The 20,348-nt window shown below is 52.5% G+C and overlaps 2 protein-coding genes across 7 annotated transcripts; one reads left to right on the top strand and one right to left on the bottom strand.

The window, feature by feature from the left end:
* Window positions 1–28: 28 nt before the first annotated feature.
* On the bottom strand, window positions 29–10,370 carry MINDY1 (MINDY lysine 48 deubiquitinase 1). 5 transcript variants are annotated; one of them, XM_034425065.3, is made up of 10 exons: window positions 10,194–10,370; window positions 6,187–7,722; window positions 6,028–6,085; window positions 5,013–5,077; window positions 4,740–4,898; window positions 3,997–4,099; window positions 3,176–3,318; window positions 1,932–2,111; window positions 1,063–1,197; window positions 29–958 (listed from the first exon to the last, which is right to left on the bottom strand). In XM_034425065.3, the coding sequence occupies exons 2-10, from the start codon at window positions 6,655–6,657 to the stop codon at window positions 878–880; spliced, it is 1,395 nt and encodes a 464-aa protein (XP_034280956.1). In that variant the 5' UTR covers window positions 6,658–7,722; window positions 10,194–10,370; the 3' UTR covers window positions 29–877. The 5 variants fall into 5 exon arrangements, with proteins under 5 accessions (XP_034280956.1, XP_034280957.1, XP_034280955.1 ...); XM_034425066.3 differs by having other exon boundaries at window positions 9,227–10,202; XM_034425064.3 differs by lacking the exon at window positions 10,194–10,370 and adding an exon at window positions 9,281–10,008.
* On the top strand, window positions 10,288–19,687 carry PRUNE1 (prune exopolyphosphatase 1). 2 transcript variants are annotated; one of them, XM_034425062.2, is made up of 8 exons: window positions 10,288–10,531; window positions 12,727–12,831; window positions 13,299–13,504; window positions 14,160–14,344; window positions 14,472–14,630; window positions 14,892–14,986; window positions 15,242–15,400; window positions 18,450–19,687. In XM_034425062.2, the coding sequence occupies exons 1-8, from the start codon at window positions 10,493–10,495 to the stop codon at window positions 18,915–18,917; spliced, it is 1,416 nt and encodes a 471-aa protein (XP_034280953.1). In that variant the 5' UTR covers window positions 10,288–10,492; the 3' UTR covers window positions 18,918–19,687. The 2 variants fall into 2 exon arrangements, with proteins under 2 accessions (XP_034280953.1, XP_087737543.1); XM_087881417.1 differs by lacking the exon at window positions 10,288–10,531 and adding an exon at window positions 12,266–12,629.
* The last annotated feature ends 661 nt before the right edge of the window (window positions 19,688–20,348 follow it).

Raw genomic sequence — 20,348 nt, 5'->3', positions numbered from 1 at the left:
TCTGGGGTTCAAAAACGCTTCCCTCTCCTTTAGAAGGACTGCTTTATTCCAATGTAAACAGAGGCAGGATTAATCGATTAATCGACTCAAAACGGAGGCTTAAGCGATTTTAGAATTTAGTCCAGTCATAGCCCTCAAAAACCAGGAAAAAGAAAGAAAGAGAGAGAAAGAGAGAGAGTGAGAAAGAAAGAGAAAGAGAGAGAGAAAGAGAGACCTCGTTTGGACTGCATCACCGGAGGCGTTTCTGCCTCGCTTCGGCTGCCTTTGAGAAGGTGAAAAAGCCAGAGTTTAAGCCCACCCCCCAAAAGGTGCTTTTGGCAAAGGAATCCATTTTTCCATCGGGTGAAAACTGCACCGGTTGAATTGCTCCGGTGGTAACTTTGCAAACGGTCCCTCTTCTGTGTGCGTGTGGCCCACGAAGGCTCTGCTTTGGCGATGACCGGATCCAGGGTGCCGGCGAGGTGCGACCCCCCCCTCATCCTGAAGGCTGGGCCCTTCTAAGCAGGGACTCTGTTTCTCCAACGGAAGCGGCTTTCTGTCCTTCCCCCCACACACGAGAGAGGAGAATCACATGGGAGACACCCCCCCCCCATAAACTGACCCGGCCTCCGTGGGGAGCCAAGCTAAGCCCCCTCTTGGCTTCTCTTTCCCCCTTCCCATGTTGACCCCCAGGTGGGAGAAGCAAATGCACCACGGGGAGCTTTCTCCCCGCTCCAAGTGTGTGGGTTTTTTTCCGAAACAGAGCCGTTCCTCCCCCCTTCTGAAGCATTTTTGGTGTTGCAGGGGAGCTCTTATCCAAAGTGCCCCCATAGCAAATTGAGAGGGGAAGGCCCTGGAAGGACAGGGGGGGCCCTCGTGGGACTCCCACAGGCCGGCCTCAAAGGACGATGCAATCCGTGTCCACCTTCTGCCTCTGCCTGCGTTCTCCGGCGGGACGGGGGGCCGGAGGACTTCTCCCCTAAAGGCAGAAAGGGAAAGACGAGGAAGGGGTTAATTGGGGAGGGGTAGAATTACCTTCAAACCAGGGCCCGGGAGGGGGGCTAGGTGGGCGTCTCTCCGTACCTGTGCCGGGGAGGGCAAGGGGCTCGGCGGTGGGGGCTGCTGGTATTCCTCTTGCTGAAGCTGCTGCGCCAGCTCCAGGTCGCTCATGGCGGGACCCCCTTGCTGGCGTTGGAGGGACAAGGCAATCATGTAGTCCTTGGGGAGGGGAGGGAGGGAGGGGGCGTCAGAAAGGCTCCCTGTTTCTTATCCACCCCTGAGGCCAGGGCTCTCCAAACATGGCAACTTTTAAGACTTGTGGACTTCAACTCCCAGAATCCCCCAGCAAGTTGTGCTTAAAAAATTGGCTGGATTATTCTGGGAGTGGAAGCCCATAAAAACCTTAAAATTGGCTGGGGAATTCTGGAAGTTGAAGTCCACAAGGCTCCACGGTTGGACGCCCGAATCCCACCCAGCATCTACTCCACAATTGCTATGATATGCAGGGAATTCTCTCTGCTCCCCCAAAAAATAATCTCCTTTTGGCAACTCTGCCAGCTTTACGACTTCAAGAGGCTCTGGGCCAGGACCGAGAACCCCAAAATGTGCCTTAAGAGCAGCCTTTTCCTTTCGGAGCCCCTCCAGAGGCTGGAGCAATTATCCCTCTCCCACCCCACCCCCAGGAAAAAAAAACCCTCCAAGGCATTTCTGCATCTCCAGATTCTCCCTGGCGTTGTGTCTTCGTTTCGTCAGTTCCTGCAGGGTGCAACCGTCCACCCACAGAACTGAAAGGGGATTTTTTTCCTAACTTGCAAATTCCTGGACATGTCAGCCAGGTTGAAAAAAACTTGCCACATCCTCCCTGTCCTTGGATCCATCCCACCAGGGAAGGCGATGCAGAAGTGAGCCCCTCTGCCAGGACTCCTCCTCCCCCTTCCCTGCCCCTGGCATACCTGATCCACCTGCCTCTGGTCGACCGGGGAGCCCCCCGCCGCTTCCTTGCCCAGCGTGTGGCTCAGGTGGAACTCGGCATCGCAAAAGCAGCTGTCGCCATCCACGTTGTGCAAACTTTCCCAGGTGACCTGGTCTTCGTTCAGGAAACCCTGGTCCGTCACCAGCAGGTAGAGGTGGCTCTGAAGCCCAGCGGGAAAGAAAAGGAGCGAGCAAAAAAGTAAAAAAAATAATCATGAGTGAACGGGGTCCATGGAGCAGCTTCTTTTCAGACAGCAGACACCAGAATGTATTTTTCAGGAACAGAAGCTAAAAGGACCCATTTGGGCATGCAATGTAGAAACAGTCGTGCCAACCAGTTTTTAATTTTATTTATCCTGCAATTTTACCCCAGTGAAGCCAAGCCTCACTTTTTCCTTTCCTTTCCTTTCCTTTCCTTTCTCCTTTCCTTTCCTTCTTTCTCTTTCTTTCATTATCATTATTATTATTATTATTATTATTATTATTATTATTATTATTATTATTATTATTATTATTATTATTATTATTTTAATTTGTATACCGCCCTTCTCCCAGAGGGGACTCAGGACGGTGAACAGCCAAAAATTAAAAAACATACAAATACAAAAGTTAAGATAATTAAAAAAGAATTAAATCATTAGCTTCCCAATTTAAAACCCCCAAATCCATAAAATTTAAAATCCCAATTAAGAACCATGTAGGCTAGGCCTTTCTCTCTTTCTTCCTTCCTTCCCTCCTTCCTTCTCTCTTTCTCTCTTTCTTTTCCTTCTCTCCTTCCTTCCTTGTTTGCTGCTCATCTCACCCATAAGGAGACTCTGGCCGGCTTACAACATTAAAATAAAACCATAAATATATGTATAAAATCACATTACGGTAAGCTACAAGTTATAGCTAAAAGATTTAAAATGTTTATTTGATTGGTTAAATCTACGTGCCCCTCATCCCGCCTTCAAGCAACTCCAGGCGGCTTACAAGACAAAACTGACAACATACAAGAATTAAAATATGAAAAGGATAAATGCTGGCATGAGAGGCTAATAGATGTGAAGTCCTTCTACACAGGAAAGGGCGAGAAACTCATCCTTTTTACAAGATCAAACTGCAAAGAGGGACAAACTCCGGGGGTGGCGTCATAATGATGTTTATTCGTCAGGAACAATACATGGCAAAGAAGCTTTGAAGCCCCACATCATAAATCCCTCATTTCTCAAGGAAAATAAAATACCTTGTGCTTGATCATGGCACTGAAGTGGTTGTTTCGGAAGAAAACATTCAGTTCGCCTTCTTTGACCGTGGACGTGAGCTCGCACAGCCCGTGGTAGGTGAGCTGCGATGCCGTGGACTCCAAAAATTGTTCTGCGATCAGGCCTGGGGGAGGGAAAAGACGGAGGAAGGAGGACAAAAAAGCCAGTTCATCCTTTTATATCGGGGTGGCCAATCTGGGCAACTTTTAAGACCTGTAGACTTCAACTCCCACAATTCCCCAGCCAACTTTAAGCCTTGTGGACTTCAACTCCCACAATTCCTCAGCCAATTTTAAGTCTTCTGGACTTCAACTCCCACAATTCCTCAGCCAATTTTAAGTCTTCTGGACTTCAACTCCCAGAATTCCCCAGCCAACTTTAAGCCTCGTGGACTTCAACTCCCACAATTCCCCAGCCAACTTTAAGCCTTGTGGACTTCAACTCCCAGAATTCCCCAGCCAACTTTAAGCCTCGTGGACTTCAACTCCCACAATTCCCCAGCCAACTTTAAGCCTTGTGGACTTCAACTCCCACAATTCCCCAGCCAACTTTAAACCTTGTGGACTTCAACTCCCACAATTCCCCAGCCAACTTTAAGCCATGTTGAAATCCACAAGGCTTAAAGTTGGCAGGGGGATTTTGGGAATTGAAGTCCACAAGTCTTAAAATTGCCAGGGATGGGCTCCCCTGCTTTAGAGGTTTCTAAGCCACCTTCCCAGGCCTTCCAGCTACCAGCAATGCCCCCAAACAAGCCCTCCCCAATTTGGAAAAGGTGGTTTGTGCTTAGCCCTCTCAATGTTACCTTCCGTCACCAGGTTTGGATCGCTGGAGTGTTTACAAGTGATAATTTTTTCCACCAGCTGGTTGTAACTCAGTTTGCTGACGGCTCCGGCCACCTCAGGAATCTGGGGGAGGAGAGGATAGAAACGGCCATCCTAAAACCAGAGTGGAGGCACAAGAGGGCACAGCGAGAACTGGGTTTCATTTCTGTGTTTCAATGCTACTCTGCAGGGGTGTCCTTGGTGTCAGGGATGGGGGGAACATCACTGTCTACAGGACAGTTTTGAGACGGGACCCAAGAACGGAATTCAGGGACTTCAAAACAGGATGTTTACAATTCCCTCTGGTGGTTTTGAGCCTTCCAAAAGGCCAACCTTGCAAAGATCCAGATTTCCAAATTTCTCCATGAGGACTAGTAGCCTGGTTTCTTTTACTCCCAGGAATTGAAGTCTGCGGTCTATCTATCGGGGGAGAGTAGCACGTCTTCACACCAGGCTAAGCCACTTTTGAAGCAGTGGATTATGCCAGGTTTTGGTAATCCTTAAGAGGTCTGGACCTCAACTCCCAGAATTCCCCAGGCAAGTCTGGACTTCAACTCCCAGAATTACTGGCTGAGGAATTCTGGGAGTTGAAGTTGCCACAGTTGAGAAATTCTAATTTATGCCAAGGTCTCTGGCTGTGCGGAAGCCTCGGTGTAGTTTCATCTCGCTCCAACCCACAGCTCTGCCCCCCCCAACCCAATGCCAGGGGAGCAAAGCCACCCACCTGGGGATCCACCAGCCAGCCGTGATAAAGGGGGATGTTCAGGAGATCAAAGACGATGCACTCGGGGGTGTATTCGAAGTCCGAGACCCCCGTGAACCTCACGTTGACGTCCAGCCCCGTGGACAGCTTGGAAAGGACCGTCATGGCGTCATTGACGTTCTGCCCGGGAAGAAAAGTCGACATTTTTTCAAAGGGGCCCCAGAAGCCAACAGGCCTAGAAAATTGGCCCCTAAGGGCCCCAAACGTTCCTGGAGCCATTTTGGATTCACTCACCTGCTGGAAGTTGAGCTGGACGGCCTCAGCTTGGTCCTGGGGTTTGATGGACAGGATGCAATCCCCTGCAGGGGCAGAAAGGGGGGGAGAGAGAGACCCCTCAGTTAGGGGGACCCCACGGGGGAGGGACAGAGGAGTCTGTTCAAAAGGACCTTCCACTGGGGAGGAGGATACGGGAATGCCGGCTGTGCAGAGAGAGAAAAAGGGAGGGCTGGGAGGAGTGTTGTGGCCCACCAGTGGATCTGGCAGCAGATTCGGAGGTTGGGGAGGAACCTGGGCCAGTCCTGGAGTCTGGGGAGGGCTCTGACAAGGGCTCTGTGTCGGAGGCAGAGAGGGGGCCAGGGCTGTATGCCAGTTATCAGCTGCCTTTCAGAGTCAGTCATCAGTGAGGCAGAAGAACAGCCTGTTCCCACAGCTGCCAGAAGGGAACAGCTAAAGAACAAGGGTCGACTCAGGAGTAAAGCCACAGGAGGACGATGAACGGCCCCTCCCAGAGGGAATAAAAGAGGAGCAAAGGGGGAGTGGAGCTTGCAGGAGGCAATTAGTTTGTCACTCCTTGCCATAAAAAGGGGTTTTTGTTGGGACAAGAAGTCTGCTTCGTGGTTTGGGGAAGCCTAGGTCAGAACAAGGACAGAACACGCAGCATACAGAATCCCAGGGCTGGGAGGGACCCCAGAGGTCTTCTAGTCTGACCCCCTGCTCAAGCAGGAGGCCTTATCACTCCCTGTTCAAAGACCTGTCCGGTTTATTTCTGAAAACTTCCAGTGATGGAGCAGCCACAGCTAAGAAAGGCCACCCAGGATTTCTGGGACCCTCCAAAACATTCAGGATTGTTCTGTCATCAGAAGGCGACGACCATCGCTCCCCTTGGGCGCTGGCCTACCTCACAGGATCGTTGTGCAGAGGGGAAAAAAGGGAGGGATGGAAGGAGATGCTTTGCCAATGCTGGAAGGTGGGCAGCAGCCACCGCCCTGCCCAGGAGTGCAGAGGTGCCAACTGTGACGGGGCTCCTTACCGAGGTAAGCCATCAGCTCATCCGAGGTGACCACTTCCTTCTGGGCAGGCAGCTTTACCTGGGGGAGCAAAGAGTTGAGAGCCCGTTTCTCAGCCCCCATCCAGGGCAGCCTGGCTGTGGCCCCCTCCCCGTGACCCCCTTCCCCGTGCCCGTTTTTACCTTCCACTGCAGAAAAAGGATGTTCATGATGGCCAGCAGTGGGCAGGGGCCATTCTCACTCTGCATGATGACCGGCGTCCTCTCGCCCTTCCAGGTGATCCATTTCACGCAGTAAAAGTCCGGCGGCTTGGGCTGGCTGGCTGGAGACGGGCGAGGCTTGGGGGCATCCTCAGCTGGGCTGCAGCTGGTGGGCACCGGAGGGGCTGGCAGAGGGGAGGCCTCCTCGTTTGGGGATGGGGGTCCCTCCTTTTGCCCCCCTTCGGCTGCTGCTACAGAGGAAAGCTGCCCATCATCTTTCTGCATGACGCTTTGGGCACCGCCCTTGGCGAGGTGGGTTGGGGTCTCTTCTGCAGCCCCAGGGAGAGCAGAAGCAACCACCTCCTCGCCCCCCACCGTTGGCTCGGGGAGGCCAGATTCGGTGGGCTCCGTCTCCCCCCGAGCTTCCTCTGCAGCCGGCACGTCGGTCTCCATCGAGAAGAATCGTCCTTTGGCTTCTTAATTCTCAATTTGTCTCAAAGAAATTCGAGGTTTTTCCAAAAGGGGTTAAGTTGTCTTTTTTGGACAAGCCTCTTCACCGACTTTAAAAGCAAGTTCTCTTTAATCAATACTTGTATTTTTTTCTTTCCCAACAGCCGAAAATGCAGAAACTTCACTGAAAACTTAAGCTGGATCCTGTTTTCACCCTCAGTTGAATTCCTTTCTGATCTTCGCTATCAGCAGACGCCCCTTTCATAAAAAATTGTGCATGGCACGAGGTTTTATTGGCTGAGTCCTTTCTCCTTTGGTTAGGCACTGATGAACATTTGATGCAAATTCCTCAAAAAGTCCCTTAATTTATTTGGTTTGTTTGTTTGTTTTTTACTTGCCAGTTCCTGGGAGGGTCATTGAACATTCAATACTGCCATTTTTCTCCCCGATTTTACACTCAATTATTTAATACCAGGGGAGTTTGTGTCTCTCATGACCTCCGCTTGCAAGTTTTCATCTGTACCAGATCTGGATAAGAATCAATAGATAAAAACTTCTTTTTTTAAAAAAAGGAAATCTCTTTCTTATCCCAGAAAAAGGAATACAAAATGCTTTTGTTTTTAAGAAAAAAAAATATATCAAAGCTGTCCTTACAATAAAAGAAATTGATGCTCGTGAAATTTTTTTTAAAGCATTAAAAAGGCAATGGGTTTTCTCTATGGGTGATATTTTAAAGCTTTTCTTTTTTAAAAATATATATATATATATATAGAAAAAAAAACATGCACACACGCACAAAATCCCAGTGTCTTTTTCAGGGCATTAATTTTTAACAGATTAGTCGAACGGAAATTCTGTGTTTTATTGACCTTTGTGTTTTTTTTGTCCTTGAAGCTCAGCAAAGAACGTGGAGGTGAGTCCTATTTTGTTTTGGTCAGCTCTGGGTCTTCTCTTCTGCAAACGGACGTCCAAGGAATCTACTTTTCTCCAGCTTCATGGCCCAAAGTCGAGAGTGTGGTTTGTATTTGTGAAAAATGCAGAATTTTTAACAGCCAGCCAGCTCTGAGCCTAGCAAAAGAGTCAATGAAACAAAGAAGATTAGAAAATCCTTTTTTTTTTTCCCAACCAGTCACCTGCCTTGTCGTCTCTCTCTCTCTCTTCGTCTGGAAAAGTGCCCAAATTTTGCCCAGTGCCCAGATTTTGATCCCATGGCTGTGGGGATGTTGTGACAGACAGAGGAAGGGCGAGGATAAGTGATAAGTCCCATTTCCAGTCCTGGTGTCACTTCAGTCGCTAAACGATGGTTGTAAATTGAGAATCACCTGTACACAAAACTGTCCCCAATTCAACGTGCACGAAACGCTCACACACTTCTGACTTTTGAAGTTGTACAGGAGCCCTGCAGACCTGGCTGGACATCTGGACAGCCCCCCCCCCGCCCTGGGGATTTGGGTGCAACCGCTTCCAGATGTTTTCCTTCTGTAGCCCAAAAGGAATGTACCCAAAGACAGGCCTGGGTCAACCAGGGGTCATCCAGCTGTTCCTGGGCCATCCAGGAAGGTCCGCAGCAGGAAATGCCGGAGAGGCCCTTCAACATCTGGAAGGAACCGGCTGCACCCAGGAAGCAAACAAGGCAACCGCAGCCCTGATCGCTCTCTCTGTGTCTGCATGCAAGGATTTACCTGCCTACAACGCAGCCTGTTTTGCAAGGAAGAAGCCGCCCAAACCAGTTATTTTGACGAAAACACCTCGCTGCTTTTAAGCAACAGCTGGAAACTTCCAGAGGGGGGCAGGGGAGAGGAAGGGAGGGACGCCCACCCCAAAGATCTAGCCAGCCATCTCCTCACCTCTGGGCCCCTTCCGCTCCCACTTTGAAAATATGGCAACACCCTAAGAGTGGGGAGCCTGCTCAGGCGGGGACTTCAACGCCCATACTCCCCAGCCTTGCAAAATAAGGGAAAGGGGGGGGGAGATCCCTGCCCTACACAGCCAGAAATCCCCTCACCCACCTTGCAAGGTTTAACGCGCCACGAAGAATGGAAACCTAACTGCCCATGTCAAGAATTCAATCTGTTCTCCCGTCATAAATTCCACAGGATTTTATCCTTCTCCACCTCCCCACCCCCAAGTGGCACCCCCTCCCTTCCAATAAATCCCCCCCCCCGCCCCACCCTTTCCACCGCTGGAGGTTTGCAGCCCCTTCGGTTCTGCCGCAAACTTTGTTTTCGAAGGAAACTGTTGCACACAGGAGATGTCGACAGCTTAGTGAGCTTGCAAAAGGAGAGGACGGGCGGACGGTTGGCTCAAAACCCACCGTTTCCCCTTTCTGGTGGGAAAGAAGACCTCATTCCACCCCGGCCCCCAGCCCCATCCCCAACCCTGGGGGCAGAGGCTCAACTGGGCGAACCCCACCCGGCTGGGGCAGCACCAGAGGGGCGCTCTCTTTAAGACCGACCAACCAACCCAGCCGGTGCCAGGGAGGAGAATCCAGAAAGAGGGGTGCCAGGCAGCTGGCACAAACCCCAGGCACAAAGGAGGCACCGAAGCTTCGGGTTCTGGATTCGAATCCCACCTGTTCTACTCCAGCAAAGCAGGGCAGGGATTGAAGGACTCAAATACGCCATACCTGGATTTTCCTGCTCAGATCCTTCTGGGCATAAATCTTGTTTTTTTGTGCCTGTTCCTCTCCTCCCTTTCCTCCTGCCAACCCCCCCCACCCCTCTGGGTTAGGCCAAGGCTGGGAGGAGGGGGGAAAAAAACACCCCCTTTTAAAAAAAAAGAAAAATAAATAAAGCCTAGCTGGGGTAAATTTATTCTGCCCAGCCGCTCCCCTTTCTGCAGGGACATCTATGGGAGGGGAGGATACACCGCAGCGCAGGGGCGTTGTAGGGAAGCCAGGATTGGGGAGGGGAGGGAGAGAAAAGAGGGATGGGAAGGAAAGAAAACAAAGGAAGGAAGGAAACTCTGTAGCCACCCGAGGGGAAAAAGAAAAGCAACATTTACACAAAGTAGCAGCCAAGCAAAGAGGAGGAGGAGGAGGAGGAGGAGGAGGAAGGGGAGGGGGCTTTCAAGGAAAGGCGCAAACCCTTCTGGATCGAGGCAATGGGGGTGGGGGGGCTTTGGGGCTCCCCAATGAAAAAAAGGAGGGTCGCCAGCCTCGCCGCGTTGCAAAGGCGGGGGGCGTGGTGGTCGCACTGCCACCTGCCACGCGGTGCCTGGCTGGGGGGGGTCTTTGGGGGGCTTGCAAGGCTTTTTTAGCTGTTGAGCTCCAGGGTGGCGGCCCCTCCGGAGGGGAGGAGGGGAGGAAGGGGGGCTTGGGGGCTTCGGAAACTCTGGAGAAAAAGTCCGGAGCCCAGAGAGGGGTTTTTTTGGGGGGGGGCTTTCCCGGGGGCTCCGAAGCCCCGCCCCCTTTTTATGGCCCGGGGGCTCCTGCTTGCAACCCCTCCCCCGAGCCCCCCCCCCCGTGAGACACGCACCTTCAGGCGGCACAAATCCCGCTCTTCCCCCCCCACCCCTTTCCCCCTCCCCAGGGTGCTTACCGCCCGCCCTGCAAGGTAGGCAAAGCCGCCTTCGGCCGCGGTGACGTAGCGGGGAAAGCGCGTGCTTCGGCCACGCCCCCTTTTTTTACGCCAGCGGGGAGGAGGAGGAGGGGCGGCCTCCCCGCGCCTGCGCAGATTGGCGGGTGAAGCCTCGCCCTTCCGCCTCCCCCGCCGGCCAATCAGGGGCGGCTGTTCCGGCCCCTCCCGCCGGGCGCCCGAAAGGAGGTCGGGTCGTACACGTGTCCGGGCGCGCTCTCCGTTCACACGTGCGGCCGGGCGGTGGGGAGGGGTCCGGAGCCATGGAGAGCTTCCTGGCAGGCTGCAGGGCCGCCCTTCAGGTACCCCCGCGCGCCCGGGGAGGACTACCAGCCCCATCGTCCACTCCCCAGGCTCTGCTCGCCCCCATCATCCCCAGCCGCTGTTGGCATCTCTGCCAGCCTGACTCTCATCATCCCCACTCATTGCTTCGACATGGGCAGGATCCGACTCCCATCATCCCCACCCCACCCGCTGTCGAGGAGGCTAGACTCTAGGTCCCATCCTCCCCAGCCGCTCCTGGCATCCCCCACCTGCTCTGGACCACTCTGACTCCCACCATCCCATCTATCACTTATGGAGAGTGTTAGATTCTAGCTCCCATCATCCCCAGCCGCTCCTGGCAGCTCCACTTCTTTTAGATGGTTCCGGTTCCCATCATCCTGCCCACCACTGCGACATGGGCGGGATCTGACTCCCATCATCCCCACCCTCTGCCTCCGCCTCCCATCATTTCCCTTATTTAGTTCTGTTTTATTTCCTGATCAAAGGTAAACCCATCTCCTGCCTGCTAGACCACTCTAACTCCCATCATCCCCTGCCCACTGCCCCCTGCATGGGCAGGATCTGACTCCCATCGTCCCCTCCCACCGCTAAGGAGGTAGAGACTGCCAGCCATGTGAATGTTCCCTCTCTGCCGGCTTCAGGGAGGAGGCTCTTGGGGAGGGGAGGAGCGAGAAGGAGGTTGGGGCCATGGGCAGGATTCGAATCCTGCCTGGGGAGATGAGCTTTTCCCAGCCCAGCCCCCCTGTGGGGGGAGGTGACCCCCTTCCCCGGCCTTGTTTTGACATCCGTCTGCGGGTGATTCACCGTCTTGTGCTCCCTGGACCAGGGTGAGTCAGCTGCTTGTGCCCATCTGCTTGGCACCCTCTCTGGCACAGAGGCCACGTGGGCAGAGCCACGCCTGGCCAAAGGGTCCGATCTTGTGGCTCTCCGGCCCTCCAGACCCGGTTGGACAACTCTTCCACCTTGGCCAGCGCTTCCGGCTGTCCCTCTGGACCAGAATTGTCCAGTAGGCAGCTTTTACGACTGGTGGACTTCAACTCCCAGAATTCCCTTGTGGCTGGCTGGGGGATTCTGGGAGTTGAAGTCCACCAGTCTTAAAAGCTGCCAGGTTTGGATATACAAACCCTGAGACGTACACTTTGTACTAATGTCCAGAACGTTTCATACAGATAGTCCTCAAGTTACGACCACACCAGAAAACCCGTCGTTAAGCAGCACGGTCATTAAATTTGCTTGTGCAGGTGGCTTCTACCTGGGCAGCCCTTTCTGTCGGACCCCTGAAGGCCCCTCTGCCTTGTCTCTTTAGCTTTTTAATCCCCCTCCCATTTTAATTTCCGGTCTGCCCCGCAGCCATCTGCTGCAGCTATTAAACCTGGCCACGTCCCACCTTTTAAGGCTCAGGTGATGCAAAGGTGGCTTATCGGCTGACGTCTTCCGACATTCTGCCGGTGCTGGGAAACCAGGGTTTGTTTGCCAAGGGGGAGGGCAGGGGTGGGGGAAGTTTTCCAGGGCTCTCTAATGGCTGGCAAAATGGATTTAAAAGGGGCACCGACTACTTCTCCGCAAGCCTTTTGCAAACCCTCCTTAATTAAAAAAAATAAAAATAAACCATGCCCATCTATGGTTCTAATCTCGACCGAGTTAATTCAGAAAAAGTGGAAGTTTTGGCCAAATGCAGAGCTTTTTTCACTTGGATTTTTCTTCATTTATCCCGTTCTCTTTTCTTCCACTTGGTTGGCGAGCAGGAGGACAACACTAGAAACGGGTGCCTTGCGTCCCTATCTATCCTCCTCTGAAAGTGGGCATCTTTGCGGACGCTGCCCCAGGCTGCGCCAGGGAGATCAGGTCTCGAGTGCAAATCTTCCCCTCGAATTCAAGGCCGGCGATCCAAGCTCCACGCGCTTCCTTTTCTTTGACGTCACCAGAACGTTCTCCTTACTGTGGCCACCCCAGGCATGCCCAGCAAATGCCAGGGCAGAGGAGCTGGCACCATGCCACCCTGTCAGCAAAGTCAATTTTGAAGAATGAAGCCACTCGTCTCTCTCTTCCCTCCGGCCACGTCCCAAGTCTTCCAGTCCTGGCACCCTGGACAGCAGCCATTGTCATTCCCGAGCGGTTGGTTGAGGATTATGGGAGCCGGAATCCCGATCCGACAGGGAACCAGGTCGAGTGTGACTGTCCTCGTTTCACCTATTTCTTTGTCCCCTGGCAGGATCACGTTCAGAGCAGGAGGGCTGTTCACGTGGTGCTGGGCAACGAAGCGTGTGATCTCGACTCCATGGTGTCCGCTTTGGTCCTCGCCTACTTTTTGGCAAAGGTCAGCCTTTGGATGTGCTGCTCTGGGTTCCGATCTCACCAGGGCGCTTGGGGCTTGCCCCTGGACCCCCTGACTGCCCCCCTGCCTCATTTGCTTATGCATTTTCATCGGCTCCTTCCCGAGGCCCTCCTGCCACCACGACACGGCATCTCCTCCGAATTCCATGTCGCAGAATTAAAACAGGGTGCCGGGTGGAGATTGGTGTCTCTTTGCCGGATTCAGTCCAGAGTGGGGGTCCCAGGAGGATAGAGAGACCTGCCCCTCCCTCTCTCCCCTTCCAGAGACAAACTGAACATTTGGGGTGTTTTTAAAGCAATTTATTTGTCTGCCACCTCGTGGTTGTGTCGTTCTCCTCCATGAAGTCCCGTCTATTAAGAGCCAGGGATGTCTGGTTTGGGGGCTTCATCCTTGTTTGATGCTCTGCTTGCTGGGCAGGGATTCCCACGATCCTTTTCTGGCTCCCACAGACCTCCCCGGACTCCGAGGCGGCCTTCGTCCCCGTCCTCAACATCCCCCGGGCCGACTTCCCGCTGCGCACCGAAAGCACCTTCCTTCTCCTTCAGCAACGTATCCCCGAGGAAGTCCTCGTTTTCCGGGATGAGATCGACCTGGCGGGGCTGCACAAGGCCGGGCTGCTCTCCATGACCCTGGTGGATCACCATATCCTGCCCAGGTGGGCGGTAAGAGGAGCAGCTCCCCACACAAAGGGGGGGGGGCCGCTCGGCCCATCCGTTGCGCCTCGGTCTTCGGTTTGGAAATCCAGCCGCGATGGAGAGATCTGGGGTGGGTGGGTGGATCCCTCAAGATCCCTACGATTTGGGACCCAAACGAGATCTCTAGTAAGCTGGTTCAGATGGCATTCGGACCAGCAGAAGTGACATACAGGTAGTCCTCGACTTATGACATTCCTTTAGCGGACGTTCAAAGTTATAACAACCCTCGAAAATGTGACTTATGACCATCTTTTCACACTTAACAACTGTTCAGGCATCTCCAGGGTCATGTGATCAAAATTCAGGTGCTTGGCAACTGACTCATATTTATGACGTGGTCCCCTTTTGCGACCGTCTGACGAGCAAAGTCCACGGGGAAGCCAGATTCACTTCACAACGGTGGCCAGTAAAACGAGGCAAAATTCAGTTAAGAAATGTCTCACTGAGCAACTGAAATTTTGAGCTCAATTGTGGTCCTAAGTTGAGGACTACCTGTACCCAAAGTCCCCCAGCTGTGTTCCCTCCCTAAAACATCTGCAACTTCAGACAAGCCCCTCTTGGCAGCTGCTTATGGGACGGGGAGTCTTATGCCCACCTCCGTGTTCTCTTCCCCAGCAAGGATGCAGCGCTGGAGGCGGCCGTGGTGGAAGTGATGGACCACCGGCCCCTGGAGTGGGAGAGGCCCCCTCCCTGCAGAGTGACGGCCGAGCTGGTGGGCTCCTGCGCCACCCTGGTGACCGAGAGGCTCCTCCAGGCACAGGTGCCAACTTTGGACGGGCAAATTGCCGCTATGCTCTACGGTGAGGATGAAATTTGGTATTCACCCCAAATCGTGCCCGTTTGAAATTGGCAAGAAAATCCAGGGGAGCTCTTCTGAATGGAGGTGGGGCAGGGCCCTCCTTGAACCCAGTGTTTTCACCCCGCCAGGAACCATCTTGCTGGATTGTGTCAACATGGCTGTCGAAGCGGGCAAAGTGACCCCGAGGGATGCCCGTTGCGTCTCTCGATTGGAGTCCTTGTTCTCCGAGCTGCAGCCGAGGAACCGCGTCTTTGACGCTCTGCAGAGAGCTAAATTTGATGTCTCAGGTAGGGGAGTTGGGGGGGTCCCTGGAGGGGCGTTTCTTTTAAAGACCCCACAGCCAGGGTCGTCTGCAAGCGAAGATGGCAGGATGTGGGCTTCGCATCCTGGCCTGTTTGGGAATCCTCTGGGAGGCAGGACAAGGGGAGGGAATGCCGTCGATTTCCCAAAAATTAACGGCTAAGAGGGATGCCGAGGGGACCATCAGGCCTGAAGCACAGCCTCCCTTGGAAGGAATGCCAGGTGACTCCCTCAGCTCCCTTCCACAGGCCTCACCACCGAGCAGATGCTGAGGAAGGACCTCAAAAGCCTGGCCAGCAAAAAAGCCACCGTGGCCATCAGCGCTGTGTACATGAGTCTCCAGGTGAGCGTGAAGCCTGCAGAGATACAGGTATCCTCCTCACACGGCCATATCTGAGCCCAAGTTCCCATTTGTATTGGCAGAAGCTTGTTTGCTTCCTCTAAACCAGGGTTGTCCAATTTGGCAACTTTAAGACTTGTGGACTTCAACTCCCAGAATTCCCCAGCACAGCTGGCTGGGGAATTCTGGGAGTTGAAATCCACAAGTCTTAAAGTTGGTGTGATTAGATCGACCTGTTTTAAAATCTCCTTTTCTCAGGATTTCTTGCACCGGCCTGGGATCGAACGGGATCTAGCCGCCTTCTGTCACCAAAAAGGCTTCGACCTCTTGATCGCCATGACTATCTTTTTCGGGGACCACAAGAAGCCGTTTCGGCAGCTGGCGGTGTACAGCCAACAAGCCGGATTTCAAGACGCGGTGAGTTTCCTTCAAGACTCTTTCGGATTTTGCCTTCTGGGCTGCTTCTGCTGGTTCCGTCCTCACCCAAAGCTAATTTAACGCAAAATTTTCAGCACTTTCTCTCCAAGTGCATTCGAGGAAAGATTATTTGCACAGCTGACCTGCAAAAACCACCTCTCTATCCCCAATCTCTGGGTTTCGGTTGGAATTATTTTCCTACCGACCTCGCTAACGGCAATCTTGGATTTGCGGTTCTTTTTTTTCCAAGACTTGAAAGTAGGTGCAAGGCTGCCAGCCAGCATCCCCTCTTGGAAAGGAGCCTGTTTGGCAGGTTGCGAAGCCCAGAGGGATGCTCACGCAGGCGCCCCGTGGCGTTTCTGTCACTCATTAACCACAGCCAAAGGTCCCTGCAGCTGCCGGTTAGCCGAGCAGGCAGGTGGGGAGGGGAAACAATCCGGGGAAGCGGTGAGGAGGGGGCTGGCCGGAGAGCGGAGGCATGCTCATCCTGGCCAGACAGCAGCAGCTCCACCCGGGAGGTAAGCAAAGCATTTGGTGGGGTGAGGGTCTTTTGTATCCCCTTTGCCACACCCACATCCCCCCTCCCTCCCCTTCTGTCTCTCCCCCCCCTCCCCACTCCCCGTCTTTAATGAACCCAGTAAATAGAGTGTTGGGTTTTGCAAACGTTGAAGGATTTCAGGAGCGGAGAGATGGGATGGAGTCCATTTTAATCCTCCTCTTAGTTCTTTGCCGATTTCTTTGAAGAATCCATCCGAAGGAGCAAAGCCAGGAGGGTAGAACAGGGCCGTTTGCGCGAGCGTGCGATGCACAGAATTGCAGTTCTCTTTTGTCACTTTTTCATTGTCGCTTTTTATCCGCCCTTCGAGTGCCGGAGGCTTTGCTGCCGGCAATTTGACTTACGGGTAAGAATCACGAAAAATGTTCCGGCTGGGAATCATCATCCTTATTGTCAAAACAGTGAGACTCCCAATCTGGGTTTGGTTAAAGGTTCAACGTCCCATTTCCAAACCCCTTATTTTTTTTGTGTTTTTCTTTTTAAGGGAGCTTTTGTTGGTTCCGTCCTCGTCAAAAGCTATTTTAATGCAAAATTCGCAACTCTTTTTCCCAAAGTGCCTTCAGGAAGGATTATTTGCTCAGTTGATATGCAAACCGGCTCTCCGTCCCCAACCTCCGGGTTTATTTTGGAATTATTTTCCTACTGACCTCACTAACGCCAATCTTGGATTTGCAGTTATTTTTTTCCAAGATGTGAAACTAACTACACTCCGAAGCTTTCCGGTTCAGATTTTTTTTTTCCCCCCTCCTGTTTGAAACCAGCTATTGGGTTTTTTTGTTTGTTTTTTCTTCTTCACTTATTTACATTTTAACCCGTGTTGCCAAGCGGATAAATAATTGAAGATCGGCCGCCACCCTGCGTGACAAAACATTAGCTAATGCAAATTTCTCGGGGATGAGGCTGACTCAAAAGTCACAATGCTTAAAAAGAAAATATATTTTAAGCCCCGCTGGTGTTCTCTTGCACAAACAATGAACGCCTTGTGGGACTCCCTAAACATTAATGGGTGAATTTATGGTGTAAAGTTTGCACTTTGCACACCCAAACGGTTTTCCAATATATTGGATGCAGGAATCTGAGCCCCCCCCCCCCTTGCCGGCGTTTAATTCAATCATCCCAAATAAATTCACCCCGTGATTTTAGGACCTGTCGGCTTGTCAGACAAAAAGCAAGAGGCTTTAAGCTGGGGTAGCTTTTTGTTTTATGAAAAAAGGGATCGAGTTGATCAATCGCCCCCCCAACGCCTCTTCAGGTTCCAACTCGAACTTCTTTGCAAGCTTTCTAATGGCCTTAGAATGGACTTGGAATGGCCCCAGAACCGGCCTTTAGAAAGGCAAGAGACTCATTTCAATGAAAAACGGAGGTTTTTGTAGAATTGTTAGAATGGCAGAATGCCCAGTTTGGAGAAAAGGAGGGGGGGAAAAAACCCAGGCATGGTATAAAAGATTTCAGTGTTCCCCATTCCAAACACTTTTCTTTCTGGAGCAGGACTGGCCCAATCTTGCGAAGAAGGGGTGGCATGGAAGTCAGCTGGGCAGCCTGTTTTTCTTCCTTTTTGGCATCTCTGCCCCCAATGGCCTCCTTCCCCCCCCCCCACCCCCAGCCTCCCCCAGTCCTGCAGGACTCTGGCAGCTCCCCGATGCCGGCCTGAGTCATCCTTGGGTGACAGCAAAGCGCCATTCTCCAACTTCCCTCTTTATGCCAAAGGCGAAAACGCCCTCTGGAACTCAGGGCGGTGTGGAGGGAAACAGCCTCTGCCTCGCTTTGCGGCCGTCGTATCAGGAAGCTCTCTGGTCCAGGTGGGTGCTGGGGTTGGGTGGGGCAGGGTAGAGCCTCCTGCCTTTGGCTTTCTAAATCTGAGTTTTGAAGGATGTAGTAAAAATGGAATAGGGGGTGAGAACTTGGGCAGAATTCGCTCTAATGTTTCACTTCTCCACAAGAGAGGCTAGCATTTATTTATTTAATCTGGAGTATAGGATTACCTGGGAAAATATGGCCTTTCCAGTACGAGGGAACCTCCACATTTAGGAATAGTCTACCTTTAAACCCGTTCCTTGGGCGCAAGAGAAGGCGTCCTTTCACGGTTGACTTTTGGACTCTCTTACGAGGCCCCCGTTTGATTAGTCAAGACTCTGGATCCTCCAGGGTTGCTTTCTTCCAGAGTGGAGCTTCCATGTTCAGAGTCACTCTACCTTTTGTATAACTAGCTGCTGAGGATAACTAGCAAGCTTTGGTTTCAACAGAAGAGGATATTTGTTGCTCAGGATTGAAATGAGAAGTCCATGGTGGTCTCTGAACTTGGTGGGGGTTTTTTTGCAGACGTCTCATGACCAAACTGGGTAACATCATCAGTACGCTGGTTTCCAAACGGTGCTGAAAGCTTTCCAGATCCCCACAAGGTCTGGGGGGTGGGTGGGCGGAGGGAATGTGGGCCTCCCCCATGTCCAGAGACCTTCTGAATGTTCATCGCTGCTGGGCTTCTGTCTTTTCCAGGTGTGCCAAGCCTTGGAACGCTCTAGCAACCCGTCCCTCGGCCTGACCCCGCTGGAGACACACTGCCCCACTGTCCGCGCCTACCAGCAGGGCAACACCAGCGCTTCCCGTAAGAAAGTCCTTCCCATCGTCCGAGAATTCCTGCACCAGTGGGTCCGACCCAGTCCTACCGGCCCCGGCATGCAGCCAGAGCTCTCCGGTTGCGTCCCACCGACCAGGGTGGACCCCCAAGGAGCCGGTTGCCGCGATCCCAGAGGGGCCGCCAAGGATGCCCCGAAGCCTCCCCGCCTGGGCGAGGAGGCGGCTGAGGAAGACACCCTGCTGCCTCCCACCCCCATGAACAGCCTGGTGGACGAGTGTCCCCTCCACCAGGGCCTCCCCGAAGTCTCTCCCGAGGCCATCTTCGAGAGAGTCAACCGCATCGCCATCGATCGCTCGTCGGGTGGCCGCAGCCCGGAGAAGAAGTGACCGCCAAATCCAGGGAAGCTCTCGGCGAGTGGTGGTCGTCGGGCTTTCAGCCGGGGGCTGAAAACGCCGTTTTTGAATTAATTGTTGGACATCATCTGTGATTAAATCTCCCATGGCAATGAATAGAAAGGAGGGGGGGAGGCTGGTGAACTCAGAATTCGCGGCCATTAATGCAGCGGGTGGGGGTGAAATTAAACTCACCGACTGGTACAAAATTGCAGAATTCTGATTCTCGGGGGGGGGACGTGTCTTTCCAGCACCCCAAATCCTTTTTTTCTGGCGCATCCTTCCAAATTGTCCCAAAATGGATTTGATGGAACAAGATATAAGGATTCCTCAGAAAGGTTTTCCTTGGTGCTCGTTGAAGGGGAAACTTAGTTCAGGCGCTGTTGAGGCAAGGATGACCACGCCCACTTGGTCCCACCTCAACATGTTCCAGAGCTGCATTTTGTTTTATTTTTTTTTGCAAAAAAACCCTCCCAAAAAACAGTGTAAAAAAATCTCACTGAACCCCCACGTGCATGCATGAAATGTAAAATGTTGTGTTCTTTTGCAGCTGAGCTCAGGCCTCTGCGTTTTTGGCTCGGCTGAATCCTGTAAAATGGTGGTCTCCAAATTTGGCAAGTTGAAGACTTGGGGAATTCTGGGAATTGAAGTCCCCAAGTCTTAAAAGATGCCAAATTTGGAGAGCCCTGCTGTACCACGAGGCTTGGGCTAATTCCTCAATAGTGAATAAAAACACTCGTCCTCTTCCTTAAAACATGTTCCTATGAATGTGTGAACAGTCTTGTTTTTTGTGCAGGTTTTACAGCGTTTTGTATTCCAGCCAGGAGAAGTTTGCACAAATACGGTGTTTTATTAAGGTAGCTCCTAAGGGGTCCCTAACCGGGGGGAGGGAGGCTTTTGGAGCCCCGAAGCCATGCCCCTCACCTGCACACCTGGCCCTCTGCACCCCAGCAGGTGGAGACGTTCGTCTTGACCCCCAACAAAGGTCCAGACTATCTTTGTTTGCCAAAGATAGAGTGCCACCGAAGCTGGATGTTCTTTCCTTCACTGTTTCCTTCCCTTCCCTACCTCCGCATCTCAGGCCTAATTCAACCGGTAAAGCACAACATCTTGTGTTCACACATGCATCAGCCCTTCCCTGACGACACGTTGATCCTGGTTCTGCATGTATCCGCATTTCTTTCCTGCAACCTGCGTGCGAGTTCAGCCCATTTGGGGTGGTTATAGCCAGAGCCTAGTTCACAAAAGGAACCCCCACTGACGCACCTTTCTTGTTGAGTGCGATGAATCCGGGGCAAAGTTTGCCACAAACAAAATTTGACCCGATGGAAATGTGATTCCTCCCACCAGATTTTGACTTCCTGTTTTGGCTTCCTTAGGAGAAAAATTAAGGGCACAAATTGTATGTTGTTCTTCCCTTGGATA

This window comes from Pantherophis guttatus, chromosome 18 (assembly GCF_059756535.1).
Source record: "Pantherophis guttatus breed Tessera chromosome 18, ASM5975653v1, whole genome shotgun sequence".
Lineage (NCBI taxonomy): Eukaryota > Metazoa > Chordata > Lepidosauria > Squamata > Colubridae > Pantherophis > Pantherophis guttatus.
The sequence above is the reverse complement of the archived record's forward strand: the minus strand, read 5'-3'. Positions and strand labels throughout refer to the sequence as shown.

Bases quoted from the DNA above. Each gene is read 5' to 3' on its own strand.
- MINDY1 (XM_034425065.3), bottom strand. From the start codon at position 6,657: ATGGAGACCGACGTGCCGGCTGCAGAGGAAGCTCGGGGGGAGACGGAG. The intron at 1,198-1,931 runs GTATGCCAGGGG...CCCCTCCCCAAG, and splicing joins ACCAGAGGCAGGTGGATCAG to GACTACATGATTGCCTTGTC. The intron at 959-1,062 runs GTACGGAGAGAC...TTCTGCCTTTAG, and splicing joins CCTTGCCCTCCCCGGCACAG to GGGAGAAGTCCTCCGGCCCC.
- PRUNE1 (XM_034425062.2), top strand. From the start codon at position 10,493: ATGGAGAGCTTCCTGGCAGGCTGCAGGGCCGCCCTTCAG. The intron at 10,532-12,726 runs GTACCCCCGCGC...GTCCCCTGGCAG, and splicing joins GCTGCAGGGCCGCCCTTCAG to GATCACGTTCAGAGCAGGAG. The intron at 14,345-14,471 runs GTGAGGATGAAA...TCACCCCGCCAG, and splicing joins AATTGCCGCTATGCTCTACG to GAACCATCTTGCTGGATTGT.